Below are 16077 nucleotides of genomic sequence, written 5' to 3' on the forward strand. Positions count from 1 at the left end.
TAATCATATTATGAAAAAAGTATCGAGAGAATTAAAAAAATAGGTAAAAGAGTCTCTCAGAACATGAATTAATACATATTATAAATTATGAAACTATATATAATATATTAAAAATGAAAATAATATAATATAATTATTATTATTAATGGTACAACAATCTGTATATGTAATTTATACGCAATAATCTTTATGGAAAAAAACTTGTCATCTCTTTCTTGCAATAACATCTTTGACGTGAATACTATGCTCGAATAGAAGCATTCACCTTCTAAACAAGTTGCCATTATCTCTATAATCGGAATGAAATAAAGTGTGAATTTTTAAGCAATGGCTAACGTCAGATGTGATTCCAACATAAAAGATCGATTAACTGTTGCATGGATATCACTTACAGACACAATCAGTTACCATATTAATTTGTGTTAGAAAATATTTTATTATCTTTAAAAGCATGAACTTTTGGTTTATTGTGTATCGTAGTGCAATAAATGCTTTAGAGCGTCACGAATTTCATAATTCCCATCCGTGAATAAACCTCAAGTTTCTAAAATAAGCATGACGATCAACGTTACTGTTTAATGACAAAGATATTTTTTTTCTTCATAAAACTATGTTTGTTAATATAAAATAAAATTCTACGAAACAAGCCATACAGACATGAAGGGATTATCTGAAATCTCAAATAATGTAGCCTAATGTATTCACAAGTAGAGTTTATGTTAACCATCCAGTTTGACTGGGTTCCTAGGCCTCGAAAAGTACAATCAAATCAATATATTGGATGTCCATGGCTAAGATTTCACCGCTTTGTCATAGAGCTGCCCTCATGGCTCCTTTTGCAGCCTCTCGCCTCATTTCTGCAGCCTTGCCACTGCCCCTGAAGTACATGTATACTTGCTGCAAAGATATAAATTAAATATAAAGAAAGAAAGCAGTAAAGTCATAAGAATGCAACAAAGTAAAGCTAGGATTATGGAAAACCTGAATAAGCCAAATGCTCAGCAGTGATTCAATGGTGAAAAATCCAAACCCAATGAAATACAATATCTGTAATTGAGCGCTTTTAGCGTCATTTAATCATGGAATATAATTGCCCCTCCCTTGTTAAAGAATAATAAAATGTAAGAGACAAAGTAACAACAGTGGTACATACCCCGAGCACTGTATTGCCGTCCAATACCTCAAATGCAGGTAGAATACCTCTGCCCACAACGTAACATCATATAACAACTGTTAATTCAAGTAAAAAAGCAACCACGATGCAAAAGGAGCATATAACAATAACATATAACTGATCAAAGTGGTATCTTAACAAAAATTAATTTTTAAATTTTAAAAAGAAATTAAAAAAAATAATGTAGGATACTATCAATTGGGTGTAAAAAATTTCTAATGTCAAATACCCTTGTCCTAAATTAAAAGATTGTAGTTTAAGAAAGGAACTGACGTGAGAGATTTTCCTTTGAAGATAATTGGAGGAGCAATTGCAGCAAAAACGCAAAAGAGAATATGCACCTGTTTGGAAGGAACGGGAAAAATTGATAAGAACACTTCAAGAAACTGGAGCAAAAGAATGAGAACAAGTAGGAAGTATGTAAAACTTACCGAATAAGTCAAGAAAAACCAGCTAAACTTTAGAGCACTGTCCGTCCTGAAACAGAAGATGACCCAAAATTATTAAACACAACATTCTAATTTTGAGTGTTAATAATGAGAGAGGGGACAAACAAAGAATCAAGAACTTCTTATACTAAATGGCTATGATATACATACTAGTAAGATTCAATATTTTTAGTTCTATACTTTATATACTATAAATACATTTTTGTTTATTTTAGTAGTGATGATACTTATTATTATTATTATAATAATAATGTATTATAACCATAATAAGTATTATTTTATTTTAGCTTTTACTTTAATGTGCTCTGTTTCACACATTAAACAAATTCATGAACCTTAATCCCAAAATTTGAAATCCATTAATGTTTAACCATTATGAGAAATTTCAAGTTATTTAGAGATAACATCGAAAGGAATGGCCTCCAACGTAACAATCCTACTCTATTTTTTTGGCCTCCCTTCCGCTGGACAAAACTAGGCTAAGGTATTCATTTTCATAATGTAAACATTGCATGCCCAAACATATTAGTTTCACAATGACAGAGTTGTCTTTTATTGGATTTAAAGTCTGCCTACAAATTCCCTAAATGTATGTATATGCTGCTGCTACAGAAAAAGTCTGATACTTCACTGTGGCCAAAAAGCTCATGTGAACCACATTAACAATTACTTTTTTAGTTTAGGAAAAGGCTAAATACATCTTGAACACCATGCAAAGCTAGAAGAATTGAAAATAGAAAACTACCTTGTAGCACGATAAAGAGGTCGATACCACATGACATACGATGCTGGCACACCGGCAATAAAGTATATGATAGCTAGAAACCAGAGTGAAAGACCTACAAGTCAAGCAAGACAAAACGAAGTTCGTGTAAACAACATTATTTCCTACTATGTTTAATGGTCCAATATCTAATTGCAAAGCAAACCTTCTCCTTTGATCCAAGCTACAGTAACTGCTACAATATTCCATAGAAGACATGCCATCAAACCTGTAGATAGTTAAAATGTTCAAAATGATGGTATGGACATTAAAGGTATATGTGTTGATGGAAGGATGTTATACCAGAAACTTTTTCATAAACAGGAATGTCATATTTGAGAGTGCTAATAGACTAAATGTTCACCAGTTACTCCATATAATTAAAGATATAAATAAACTTTAAATAATTTCAAGATCTATTTAATTATTTAATTCAGAATTTGTCTCCAATGGTCCTGATACTAATTATTATATGACTTTGAAACAATGGTCCTGATACTAATTATTATATGACTTTGAAACAATGGTCCCAGATACGATTGTGTTAACTAATTATGAGGAAACAAGAAGCTATGACTAAAACATAACCTTTGACAAAAAAAAAGTTGTATAGACTTTAACATACCCAACCATGTTGTAAATCCAACATACTGGATTGTTTGAAGATGTATTGGTATTTCTTTTGCAATGTCGTGATGAATGACGGGGAAAATAGGTGGCCAATTATTCTCCTCTATAACTATTCCAGCTGCAAAAAAACCAAAATCAAAGTGTAAGCCACCTAACTTCTGTTGGGTTCTGGAATATATAAATGAACTCAAAATACCTCGTGCTATAGCATCTTCCTTTCGTTTTAGCTCCTACAAAACATAATATCACGAGTTAATCAGCTAACTCAACATCTTGTAAGTGGCAAGTTAACTCATTGCGTAAGTCATTGATATATCACCTGTTCTCTTCTTTTCAACTCAGCCTCTCTGGCTTGGAGTTCCTTCTCCTTAGCTTTGAGATCCTTATAAGATAACAATTTACACAATTAAAAATTTGGTCAGCAACATTCATATAGCACAGTTTTTACATTTCTTTCAACATTTTCATAATATGGTGTACCTCTGAGGATTCGAGAGGAATGTCAACAGTTGCTGAACGATCATAAGGCTCAGGAGACAGGGGTGAAAGCTTTGCAGAAGCACTTCTTGAATTCTGATTTTTTTTGAAAAATAAAAACAAAGGTCACGATTTGATTATAAGTTAATATAATGGTAGTAATGACATAGAAGGAAGAACTTACTGTATTATAGAATACACCACCAACATAATTTGATTGCCCTGATGCTTTTTTATTAGCAGATCCCTCCTAATACATTATTGGAAGTACATAAATTTTTAGATGGTAAAATTATTATTATAGAATATAAAAAATTACCTTATCATATCTAAAGTATCTTAATTATGATTAGTTTCTTTATTTCTTCTACATCTTATGATTGGTCATTGTATTTGTTTTTATCGTTATTTATTTCTTAATTAACCCGTACTATGATTAATATCCTATCTGTTATTATTTATAAAAAGCTTTCAACTAATTCACTTCACACCTTTAATAAATCAATAAATTAGTTAAAAAACTGTATTGCTAATCTATAGTTATCATTGTTATATTTTTTTGTATGATGAAAAAAGACCTCTGTCTAATTTAAAATTGAAATTGTTGAGTGAAACTTTTATGTCAAATATTCATATTTTCCCATTAAATTAAGACAGAAAAACTTTATATTATTTAGTTCAGACATTTATAAATCTCTTTTAGTAAAATCGTGAAAATTAATTAATTTAAGAACAAATCAATTAATGCAACAATTGAAAACAAAGAATTTCATAAAAAAAAGACAACCTATTTTTTCTTAAATAGGAAAAGAGAGAGTATTCATAAAAAAGTACGAATAGAGAATAGCTTTACACATTTTATGAATATATCAATATATTGGCATATGTGCTAACGTCAATTCATTATTTCATTTTCTTTGGTTTTTTATTTTATTTTCTGAATACGAATGACAATAACATAACAAAGCAATACGGAAATAATTCAAAAAACATTATGATTGAAAAAATCAGTAAATGAAAACTTTTTCTTAAATTCTAGTAACATTCTTTTGAAACTTTATTAAAACTTGGATTTCCATTATATGAGTATTTTTCATTTTTTCCACAAAGTGTTCAAAATAATTTAGTGGCACTAATTTGAAATAAAGCTTTAAGTAGAGTTGTCATTCATGTGGTCAACTTAATCTATGGTCTATGGGCTAACCCAATTCACTCTTGAAAAACTCTATTTTAAGAAGTCTACCCCTCAAGTGTAGGACAAAATAAAAATCTCCAACTCCCATAGTCCTTTCTGAAATGAGTCAGGATTAAGGTAGGTTTAATTCCACTACAAAACTTTAATTAAATTTTAGAAATAATATCATTTATATATATACACATAAAATTATATATTATATTAAATAATTTAATATGTTGTAATTTTATTATATTTAAATAAATATTTTTATAACATACAATAAAATATATAATAACACTTCGTACTTTTTTATTTTTCATATATTAAATAAAATACATATTTTTATATTTCTATATCATACTCATATATAACAATTTTCATGTATAAAATAACATTTCATATTTTTCTCATATATCACGACCACATCAAATATTTAATAAGTTTATTAATTGTTAATTTTTGTTAAAAAAAACTCACGTTATTATTTCTAACATTTCCTAACCAAATGTAGTCTTTGTAAAAAAAATTCATGTTAAATAAATAAAATGACTTTCCTTTGTATTAATTAGATTTTAATTTTTTTAAAATCAAATAAACATTTTAAAAGATATAAATGACTTGCTAAGAAGTTAATTTTGTTATATTGTGATAAATAATTGATTTTTATATATTATGTATGTTTTTTATAACATTTTAATAATTTTTAATTTCTTTTAATTCTAGAAAGAAGAAAATCAAAGTGATTAGAAATTTAAACATAAAGATAGAAGTTTCATGTTAAAACATAATATACAAAAAAAAATCAATAAAATTATATTTTAAAATTTTGATTTAAAGATAACATTTTATATCACTTTTTTTTACGTATGATGATAAATCATATAAGTGAATCAATCAACAAAAAGAATAATTGAAATATATATGTATGATTAAAAAAATTACAAGATAGAAAAATGATAAACCAATAAACTACATGCATGTTGAACAATTGAATTAATAACAACTAGCATAGAAAATGCATATAATATTTTAGTATTCGTTCTAGTAGCAATACAAAATTTAGTGAATATTAAGAAATGATACATCATAAACCACTTAATATTGTAAATAATTTCTTGTTAATTTTGATAAAAATTCATTGAAAAAAAAAAAGAAATTACTTACTTAAATATGTTTATATGAAAAATATACATGAAGTTTTTGCACATCAAAATTAAATAACTATCTTATATACTTTAAAAATATATTTAGTCAGTCAAGAAAAATTAAATATATTTAGTCAATCAAAGATTTCATTGTTGCATAATTTTCCTATATAAGCAAGCAATCAAGTTTATTAAAATCTTTTACAAAATCTATTTTATCTAATGTTTGTATATAATTATTTGACAAATTAAAAACACTTAAATTTGCAACAAATTAAGAGCTAATTACATTTTTTTTCTTCTTATATTCAAAATAAATATTTTTTCTAAAAACAAAATAATGGATTGGTCTTGAACCACATGGCTTTTGTAGTCTGGTGAGTTTTTTCTATAAGGGCTTTTTAGTCATTTAGATTTTTTCTGGTCCTAATCTACTTGAATCAGGATCAAATCATGTAAGAAATATCAAATGAAAATATATAACTTTTGAAATATTCATAAATTGTTTCCTAACAGATTGTAATATACTTTTTTTTTTACCAAAAATAAAAATAAATTTTAAAATATACAAGATATTTTCTCTATCTTTTATGTGTATTTTTTAAATTTTCTTTCAAAATAATATGGGCCAATTGAGTTCAGTTTAAATAATATTCTATTAAATTTAAGAAACCATACGTATAAATTAAATTCAATACTTAACTTTATACGTATTTGTGTATATATATTAAAAATATTTTACATTTATGATTGAAGCAATTGATAATTTTTTTCCGCAAATATATATTTTACTTTAAAAAATAACTAATTACACAGACAACTAAAAACTAATATAATATCATAGTTTTCTTTTATCAGCAGTCGAATATCATAATGTTAGGTTGGCAATTAGAAAATGGCGCGAATGTGGCGGCCACCGCAACGGAGAGGTTGCCATGGCATCACATACATACATCCACAATCTAAAACCTGCTCGGTAGAAACAGAGAGAGAATTAATGTGCCACAGAATTATTACATGTGGCGTCATTCATGAGCAACGTTTTGTTTTCAAGTTTCCGTTCTAAGATTTGATCGCTACACGGACAGAGTCTAAATTAACATTGAACAGTGTTCGAAACAATCGCATCAAAATTCAATTTAGCAATGACACACGTATCAGATAATTGAAAGTCCTAATGTTATGGAGAAGCATGCAGAGAAGATGAAACAGCAAGTCAATTTATGTCAATTAATTAATTGAATGAGAGAAGAATGGATAAAAAGAGAATAGTTAGGGAAGAAACTTACGGCGAAGGGATTAACCTCATCTTCGGCGAAGGGATTGGTATCGTAGTTACTCATGACAAACACGGATATCTAGACAGAGAGAGATGTAATAAAACTGAAGAGAGAAGAGACAGAAGAAAATGGATAAAAGATTCGGTGAGAAGAGAAATGAGAATAGCGTCGAAAAATGAGGGAATTAAGATATTTGTTGGTAGCCAAGGGAATAGAAATGAACGGTTTTTCTTTGCTTTACCATGTTTGTTTGTTGACGCCAAAGTTGAAAGAAAAGTGAAGAGGGACGGAGAGAAACTAGTGGGCGCGTTACCAACACAATAATGTCATACAAAAAATCACCGATGGAGAGGGAAAAATTTGCATGCATAATTTTGTCTTGCTATACCAGCGTCCCTTCATGCGATTTTTGTTTTCCGTTTTTGCCCCTTTCTTGTTTGAGTTTAGCCATATCAGATATGATTAATATTTTTGGACCCTTTGAAATGAGACGTTACTTCTTTACAAGGTATTAGTTCTTGAGATGAAAGATAATTATTACATAGATAAGAAAAACATTCATTAAAATTAAAATACCTTGAATTTCAGTTCTACAACCTATAAATAAAATAAATACTCCAGTCCAAATTATTAGTTCTACAATTTTTTTAAACTACCTTTTGTATTTCTTATATATATATATATATATATATATATATATATATATATATATATATCATTTTAAATTTTCATTTAGTCCCTCTAAACTTGAATAATAAGGACTAAAAAATTTTAAAGATAAAAAAGGATTAGAATAATATTTATAGAAATTAAAATAAAGAGCTTTTAGTTTTAAGGACGGAAAGTTAAAGGTTTTGTAATTGAGAGTTAGTAATTAGACATGGATGAAAGTAAGAGTTGTTTACAACTATATAATAATGTGAATTAAAGAAAACATAATAGGTGTCCTACAATGTACTTATTTTATGATTGGTGAATTATTGTAAGTATTACTTTATCCTATTAATATAGATGGACAACCATCATATAAGATTGCAAAGTTTGAATGTGTACAATGAATAATATTTCTATATCAACACTACGGAATCTATCATGAAACAAATGAGTTTAATTTAATTTCTAGTAACCTCCAACATAGTATGTTAAGAGAACTATTAACTAATAATAATAAATTAAGAGCTACCCATGAGTGGGAGGACTGACATGACATGCTACCATTCTCTGAAGCTGATTGGGCAAAACCTCCTTGCATGTGAATTTTGGAAAGGTTAGCACTTTGAATATGGAGGAAGACCCTCCTTGGTGACATGCAATCATGCATGAAATTCTTTGTAGATGTAATCATCTTCAAATATCACTCACTACTTTCCATAATTATTTATTCATTTGATTCACTTTGCTGAGATTCCTTCCTGATCATATTTATCAAGTACAGGACAACTTCTGACATTGCTGGCCTAAATTCTGGCTCCGACTGCATAACATAAGGCCAAATCCAATTTCATGACAAAGAGATTCGTAAGCTAAGCGACACTTCTAAATTCAGAGAAAAATAAGCTTACCTGAACACATCTAGAAATAATGTCTGCAAAATTTGACAATGATTTGGCAGGGTAATCTCCTTTTAGAGAAGGATCAACCATCTTTGATAATGCATCAATGTCATGCAGTTGTGGAATAGCCCACCTCACCAGAAACTGCTCCACTCGAGCTCGTGTTCTGTCCAAGATTTTCAGAATAGATGAAGTAACTCATAAATAGATGAAAATAGAAGCAGAAATACTTCAGTTATTGGCTCTCACTTGTCGTAGGACTGACGGCCTGTCAAAAGTTCTAACATAACCACTCCAAAGCTGTAAACATCACTCTGGTATGTGTAAATTCCTGACTCAAACTCTGGTGCTCCATAGCCATAAGCTGCTAGAAGTTGTCCTGAGAGCTGAAAATGCTTGGAATGTTATATAATGCAAATAACAATGTTTTTTACGCTATGCTAAGAACCATTGACATAATGCTTGCACGATACTTCACAGGAAATAGGCAAATAGAAGTTTACATTTCACAGGAAGCATGTTCATTTAGGATGATTTTGAAGTTTTCTTTTTGAGTGAAAATAACTGCCTATCTTATGGCTATAAGTTATTAATATTCATATGCCTATGCTAATTATTCAAATTCTCAGTTATTGCCTAGTCATGATGGAGGGGAGGGACCTTAAACAAAACATGAAATTACAATAATCAGCAATGATGTAGAGGCATATTTTTTACATTATGCAATGATTTCTTACCTGACTTACAAAACCTTTAGTTATTAATGGAGCCAAACCACAATCAGATAGACGAACAGAAACATCATCATCAAGGAGAATGTTAGCAGACTTGAAATTTCTGTGTACAACAGGTGGCTGACACTGCTCATGCAAGTACCTTGTCGGGAACAACATTACAGTGTTAGATTCAGAAGTAGCACATCAAAAGACATTATCGTCAATGGACATCTACTATAATGTTTTAGCAACTTAAACCTCAAAAGGTTCTACCATGTAATAGTGAACTGATCCCAAGTTTCTAGTAAAAAACTCCAGCATTAAATTAATTAACCCACTGAGAAATACATGACAATCCAGGCAAGAGAAATTAAATATAGAAACGGAAACATTCAAGTGACTATTTACAGAAAATTGACAGCTAAGGGCAAATATTTTTCCCTAATGTCTAAACTTGATTATTGATTGACTTACTCTAAGGCTCTAGCTGCACCAAGTGCTATCCGGATACGAGCATTCCATGACAGTCTTGTTTTGAATTCATCATCTGAATGGAGTGCATCCTGCAATGAACCATTACTACAGTACTCATAAATAAGAAGCCTTTGACCATGTTCGGTACAGTATCCAATAAGCTCAACAATATTTGCATGCCGGATTCTGTCAATGTTGTTTATCAAATCAAGAAACTCATCATCTGTTTGGTCATTAGAAACTCTCTTGTCTAGTTTCTTCACAGCAAGTATCTAGCAATTCATATAATGAGAGTGAGTGTCAAAATTTGAGTACCAATCACCATATATATATATATATATATATATATATATATATATATATATATATATATATATATATATATATATATTAAATTTACAAGTGTTGGGGCAAATGAAACACAAATGGGGGAACTTGAATAAAAAAGCATTCAAACATAACAGTACTCAAACATGTGCTAAAACAAATATCACCTATCCAGATAAGACAACAGTAGCTACCTTACAATGATTAAAGTTTAGAAAGATAAATCATAAGCCACAACAATAAAGATGAAGAAGACAGGAACAACACACAAAAAGCTAGTGTCTACGACTTTTCATCAGTAGATTCCATAAACATCAATGCTATTAAGATGCAAAAATCATACCTTTCCATCAGGAAGTTCTGCCTTATACACAGTCCCCAGCATTCCTAAACCTATAAGATTGTCTTGAGAAAAGCTATTTGTATATTGTTGTAGGGCTGCAATGGTGAAAGTTTTCGCAAAAGTGGGAGGAACTGGACTTTTTTTGGGAGGATTGAAGTTAGCCCCTTTGTGGAATGAGGTTGGTTCAACAATCACACTCTCAGTAGGGAGTGGTGGAGGTGGAGGAGGTACTGGTGGAGAAGGCATGGAATATACATCTAATGAACTCATATCTATCTCATGATCTAACAGCTTTGGGATTGTTCCCATTCTTTGTTCATTCTTCTCTTGCTCGCCTTGTAGCTTTGGAATTGCCCTCATTCTCCTTGCCTCCTCTTGATCCCCTTTCGGCCTCACAACAGCACCCTTTGGTACTATTAAGATAAATAAATAAAAGATCATTAGAAAGTGCAATGATTATATTAGTGAAATCCTCACAACAAAAATTAAATAACAGAAACAAAATTAGAGAGACCAAAAGTTATATATATTTGCCTTTCTCAGTTTGACTAGGTGGTTGGACAAATCCCTCATATTCTCTAGGATTCTGTCTTTCACCTCCATATTTTCCCACTTGATGTTGCTTGGAACTTTTGTTAACCTGTTCTCTTCTACTACATCTTGGAACAAAGAGAAGAAGTCCCAGGACTACAATAACAAACATCAATATACTAGAAATAGATATCCAAACCACCCTCTTGGTATTCTTTTTCGATTTCACAGAATTTGATTCCTTTGCTGCAGTTGGTCCATCAGTAGGTTTAGTAGGTAAACGTCCAGATGATGGAGTCCCAGAAACCACAGTTCCTGATGGCGATACTGGCACTGGAGAATGAGGTGGACGTGCCGGGGTTATAGTAGCATTGACATTAATATTAAACAGGTTTCCATCATTTCTGCATAACAAAATCATCATCAGTTATTGAAGAACCAAAGTTACTCATGTATAATACTTTTTCGACACTATCACTCAAATTACTGATGTAACAGAAATCAATAAAGGAAACTTTGATTAATACTTTTGTTGTAAACACACCCACAATTGCGCATTTGAAGTTATATGTCTCAAAACCTTGACTTGAGACTTTTTCTTTATCTTAAATTATGTGTAGTTTCAATTGTCTGACTGTATAAGTGGAGGCAGCGCGACACCCAATTGTTTGCTATTCTGAATGCTTACAACACTGCACGTCTTGGTAATTAAAATGATCGCAAATATTTTCATGAAAATGAACTACAATTCACACAAGTCCGTGTCCATCTTCACATTTTTCAAACACAGGAAGCATCTTAATTGAGCATGGGAAAACAATACTTTAAGGTTTTCACCTGAAGTTAGGTATGCTTAACAGCTTCGGGGGTATGGGTCCAACAAACTGATTGTTCTCAACATTCCTGTTCAAATAGGGAAGAGTAGGCACAAATTTAAAAGAGAATAAACGCGATTAAAAAGTTAAAGATTCTATACAAATTCAAATGGTTCAAAATTTCTACAAACTGTATCAACAGTTCGTTAAATTAGTTGGTAAAAACAAATTAATCACTACATTTTCACCAAATGTGTTTTCAGTTCACATAAATTTTTTTTCTTCTGAATATTGGTTTCTATCATTTATTTAATTTGGATTTTGGTTCATGTCATTAAACAATAAGCTATTTGTCCAATATTTTTCATTTACTTAGATTTTAATCATTGTAATTTTTACTTCCTAAGGTCCCTATTTTGTGAAGAAAGGATCATTAAACTTTCCCATTATTAAAGCACTGGTTTCTCAGGGATCAAAATCTTATGGCATGAAACTGCAAGAACTGATTTTTATTTTAACCAACCTAATATCATGCAAAATTTATAAGAAACGTGTTAAGAGAAGTACAAATCTCGCAGCGGAAGGTCTTGTAAAACATCCAGGGTCCCAGAGAGGTTATTGTTCTGTAAATGTCTGCAAATGAAGAAAAAGTTAGGTTGATTGACAGAGAACAGAGAAATACGTTAAAACGGTAATCTTTATTAAGGCAAGATACTCACACGCTGGTCAGAGCTGACAAGTTCTCCATAGATGGAGGCAATTCCCCACTTAAATTATTATTAGATAAATCTCTGCACAGCAGTTTATGGTTCACCAAATAAGTTTTATATTTAACGAAGCTAAAATGATCTCCATTCAAATTTACATGTTAGTATTTGAAGAATAATTCAATGAGTCCCTACAGATTGATCAATTGAGTAAGAGACTGAAATGCATCTGGTATTTCTCCTGTTAAAAGATTGTTGTTAAGAGACCTGAAAGGGGATGATTCAACATCATTTAGATAAATTTGCCTAACAGTTAACAACTATCATTAGAATTTGATAAAGAGAGAGAAAATGCAATAAACTCACATGTCAGTCAATTCAGCCAACATGGATAAAGAGGCTGGAATACTTCCAGTGAACTGGTTATCTGATAGAAAGCTGCAAAAGTACAAACCATCAATTTATTTTGCACAATGTGTTGGAAGAAATATATCACAAAATTTGTTACCACATACAAGTGTTGCAAAGTGACTGGCAAACTGGATGGAATACTTCCCCCAATGTGATTGTTGTTTAGAACTCTGCCCCATAAACATGAAAAAATCGGTAAAGGTAATGCAGGAGAAACAGTGGGGAAGAACGCCCACTGCAATACATGAACTGAGGAAATGCACTACAGATGCAGACATACATTAACAGATGGACTTTTTCATGCCATGCACATGCCTGAGGACACCCAGAAAGATGGATGAAAAAGAAAACTACCAAGAGTGGAGCAGAGAGAGAGAGAGAGAGGGAGAGAGAGAGAGAGAGGTCTTTACATTGCTCTGATAGAAACAAAACTTCCTAAGCTGTCACCCAGTTCTCCTCCCAAGTTTGCACCATTCAGAGTTCTGTCATGAATGACAAAGAGCTACTGGTTATATATTCTGTGCATTTCAATCAATGTGAAGTAGAAGCAAGAGAAAGTGGTTACATACATTTCTTGAATTACTGAACCATTACATCGAACACCTTGCCACCCTTGTCCGCATGGGTCACCTCCACTAGGAACCCACCCAGGAAGAACAGGATTGCCCAACGCAGTATATAAGTTATTTATTGCTGCAACTGCTCCAATTACAAAACTTTAACACTCTTAGGACGCACCACAGATAGATGAAATAAACAATCAAGAAATAATGTGTGCAAGTGTAAAAGAACAAAACATCACAATTCCACCCATGCCACATATTCAGTACCCATTGCACATTGGTCCAGATAAAGGCAGGATACTTCAAAAAAATTAGTCACGAGAAAGCGAGAAAGAATCACAACCTCAAGGTTACATAATTTTGATTTAAATGAGAAACCTTGAGCATGACACATAACAAAAGAGGCACAGAAGGATAATTATCAACCCAAAGCATGAATCTAGAGGGAAGTAGGTGACGACAAAAAGAAGATAGAATCGTTACCATCAGAGGGATCAGTGTCTGCATGTGAAAACTGGACTATGCAGATGAACAGAAATCCCAAAAGAACTTCGCCATGGATCTTCACTCCCTTGTACTGTGAGCCAGATCTCTCCTCACCCGTTCTTCCAAGCTCAATGTTAATCTTCTGCTCACTACTTGCCCTTGAAAGCAATCGTCTTACCATCCTCTTCTGGAAATTTAATCCCCCAAAAAATCTAAAACAAAGCCGTCATTTAAATCAAAAAAGTTAAAGTTGAGTAGAGTAATATAAAACATGAACACGAGGGATTAATCTGAGAAACAAAATGAACCTACGTAAGAGAGAAAGTGAACAAGCCTGGGAAGTAATGCTGAAAATCTCGAGATCAAAACCATAAACTAACAGATAAAATGAAGTTTAGTTTTGTAGAGTCAGTAAATAAACTTAAGAGCTAAGATTCATAGCTTATTTAGTAGTTTGAGTGGTGAACGTAAGCACTAAAGCTTTTGGCATATAGAATATAATAATGATCATTGTATATTAATTATAATGAAAGTGATTGAAAAATTGTGGCAAAAATCCCAATCTTTAGAAAAAGCTGGAAACAAGAGGAAAAGCTGCTCTGAGGGAATTCTATTCTGAAAAACAAACAATCATTTCTCTCTCTCTAAAAACTACAGAGAAGTCGAACGAGGGTGTGAGTGAGAGTGAGTGTGTTTGTGCTGTTCGAGTAGGGTCTTATTATCTGAATGGTGAAATTAGCGTTGCCACGCTCTCTGTGAACGCGTAGGGTTACTCTACCACGACATGCTGCCCATGTTTGATGTTTAATAATGGAGTGCTTATTATGTAGTTGTGCCTTGTCTTGTCCCCTTGTTACAACCAGTCAATTATTTGTCAAACAGCATTAGTTATGAACAACAGATACTACATCCATTGTGTTTTTGCTGCTTAGTGAGAAGAAAATTGGATGTGACAAAAACACTTGTAATTAAGCAGAAAAATAAAATTTTAATATTCACTTTAAATAGATAAAATATATTATATATTTCTTAATTAATAATTTTTAAATGTTTTTTAATGACTCTCTTTCATTCATCTTAATTAACATTAATTTTTTTTCTATTTTATTATGTGGGGATGCTAATGTTAACGTTTGCAGGGTGATGGAGAGTGCAATCACATGCCATGGCTCCGCGTGAGTTTGATGTATTGGCCCACAGCACCAAATTTCTTAATTTTTTTTTCTGAATATTCTTGGTAATTTTCAACTTACACAATTATTTCAGAAATTATTGTTATTAGAAAAACTTAAATTTCTTTTAGAAATGTAACAATTTACATTGGGAGTTTAATGTTGCGTTTGGATATGGGATACTGTTCATATGTACGGAAGAGTGAGAGTCGATGTTGTTTGGATCAGGGAACTTATAACGATTTGTAAATGTTGATTTGTTCTTAGATGTCACTTAAGAGAGGTGATTTGCAAAAGTGAAAAGAAAGAAAGAGAAAGTTACGTCACACAAATAAAATTATTCATTAGGTCCTTTGATTTTAAGTAAATTTGATGTTGGTTAAGTTTATGATGGAGAAATATGATTATTTTTTGCGTGGACGGAGGTTCTAAAAGGATAAAAGCGACGAAGATGAAGGCTTGGAAATGGAGTTTGGGAATGAGATAATTAATTCTTTTAAAGAAAAAAATTTCAAACATTTGAACCAAATTGATTCTCCTCTTTTATCATAACTAGAAAATCAATTCACCTTTTCACGAAATCGAACACTTTTTATACAGAATTTATTTGCTTCTTTTATACATACGTATAAGAATTTATCCGCTTTGTTATATAAATATACATATAAGAATCGATTTGGTTCTTATTTATATATATAAAAGAATCGATGCCTTCTTTTATATATATATATATATATATATATATATATATATATATATATATATATATATATATATATATATATATAATCAATTTTATTTTTTTTAATAATAATAATAATTTCATCCTTAACTTTTTTAAAATAATAATTTTAATTTTGTCTTAATATAATTTTCACTAATTA

General features: G+C 30.9%; 2 protein-coding genes across 4 annotated transcripts; both read right to left on the bottom strand.

Moving 5' to 3' along the window:
* Window positions 1-669: 669 nt before the first annotated feature.
* LOC108333570 (secretory carrier-associated membrane protein 1-like) lies at window positions 670-7228 on the bottom strand. Of its 2 annotated transcripts, XM_017569036.2 has the most exons (13): window positions 7105-7228; window positions 3678-3743; window positions 3497-3589; window positions 3336-3398; window positions 3213-3246; window positions 3012-3134; window positions 2553-2615; window positions 2369-2462; window positions 1606-1651; window positions 1448-1515; window positions 1154-1202; window positions 982-1047; window positions 670-897 (listed from the first exon to the last, which is right to left on the bottom strand). In XM_017569036.2, the coding sequence occupies exons 1-13, from the start codon at window positions 7156-7158 to the stop codon at window positions 811-813; spliced, it is 906 nt and encodes a 301-aa protein (XP_017424525.1). In that variant the 5' UTR covers window positions 7159-7228; the 3' UTR covers window positions 670-810. The 2 variants fall into 2 exon arrangements, with proteins under 2 accessions (XP_017424525.1, XP_017424527.1); XM_017569038.2 differs by lacking the exon at window positions 3678-3743.
* An 873-nt stretch (window positions 7229-8101) lies between these two features.
* LOC108334321 (protein STRUBBELIG-RECEPTOR FAMILY 3) lies at window positions 8102-14731 on the bottom strand. 2 transcript variants are annotated; one of them, XM_052870892.1, is made up of 17 exons: window positions 14334-14731; window positions 14019-14233; window positions 13542-13671; window positions 13383-13454; window positions 13077-13142; window positions 12928-12999; window positions 12757-12828; window positions 12574-12645; window positions 12422-12487; window positions 11877-11942; window positions 11043-11443; window positions 10509-10921; window positions 9839-9927; window positions 9386-9524; window positions 8898-9034; window positions 8658-8814; window positions 8102-8569 (listed from the first exon to the last, which is right to left on the bottom strand). In XM_052870892.1, the coding sequence occupies exons 2-17, from the start codon at window positions 14200-14202 to the stop codon at window positions 8474-8476; spliced, it is 2232 nt and encodes a 743-aa protein (XP_052726852.1). In that variant the 5' UTR covers window positions 14203-14233; window positions 14334-14731; the 3' UTR covers window positions 8102-8473. The 2 variants fall into 2 exon arrangements, with proteins under 2 accessions (XP_052726852.1, XP_017425584.1); XM_017570095.2 differs by having other exon boundaries at window positions 9839-10110; window positions 14334-14727.
* Between the last annotated feature and the right edge of the window lie 1346 nt (window positions 14732-16077).

This window comes from Vigna angularis, chromosome 11 (genome assembly GCF_016808095.1).
Source record: "Vigna angularis cultivar LongXiaoDou No.4 chromosome 11, ASM1680809v1, whole genome shotgun sequence".
In the NCBI taxonomy this organism is placed as follows: domain Eukaryota; kingdom Viridiplantae; phylum Streptophyta; class Magnoliopsida; order Fabales; family Fabaceae; genus Vigna; species Vigna angularis.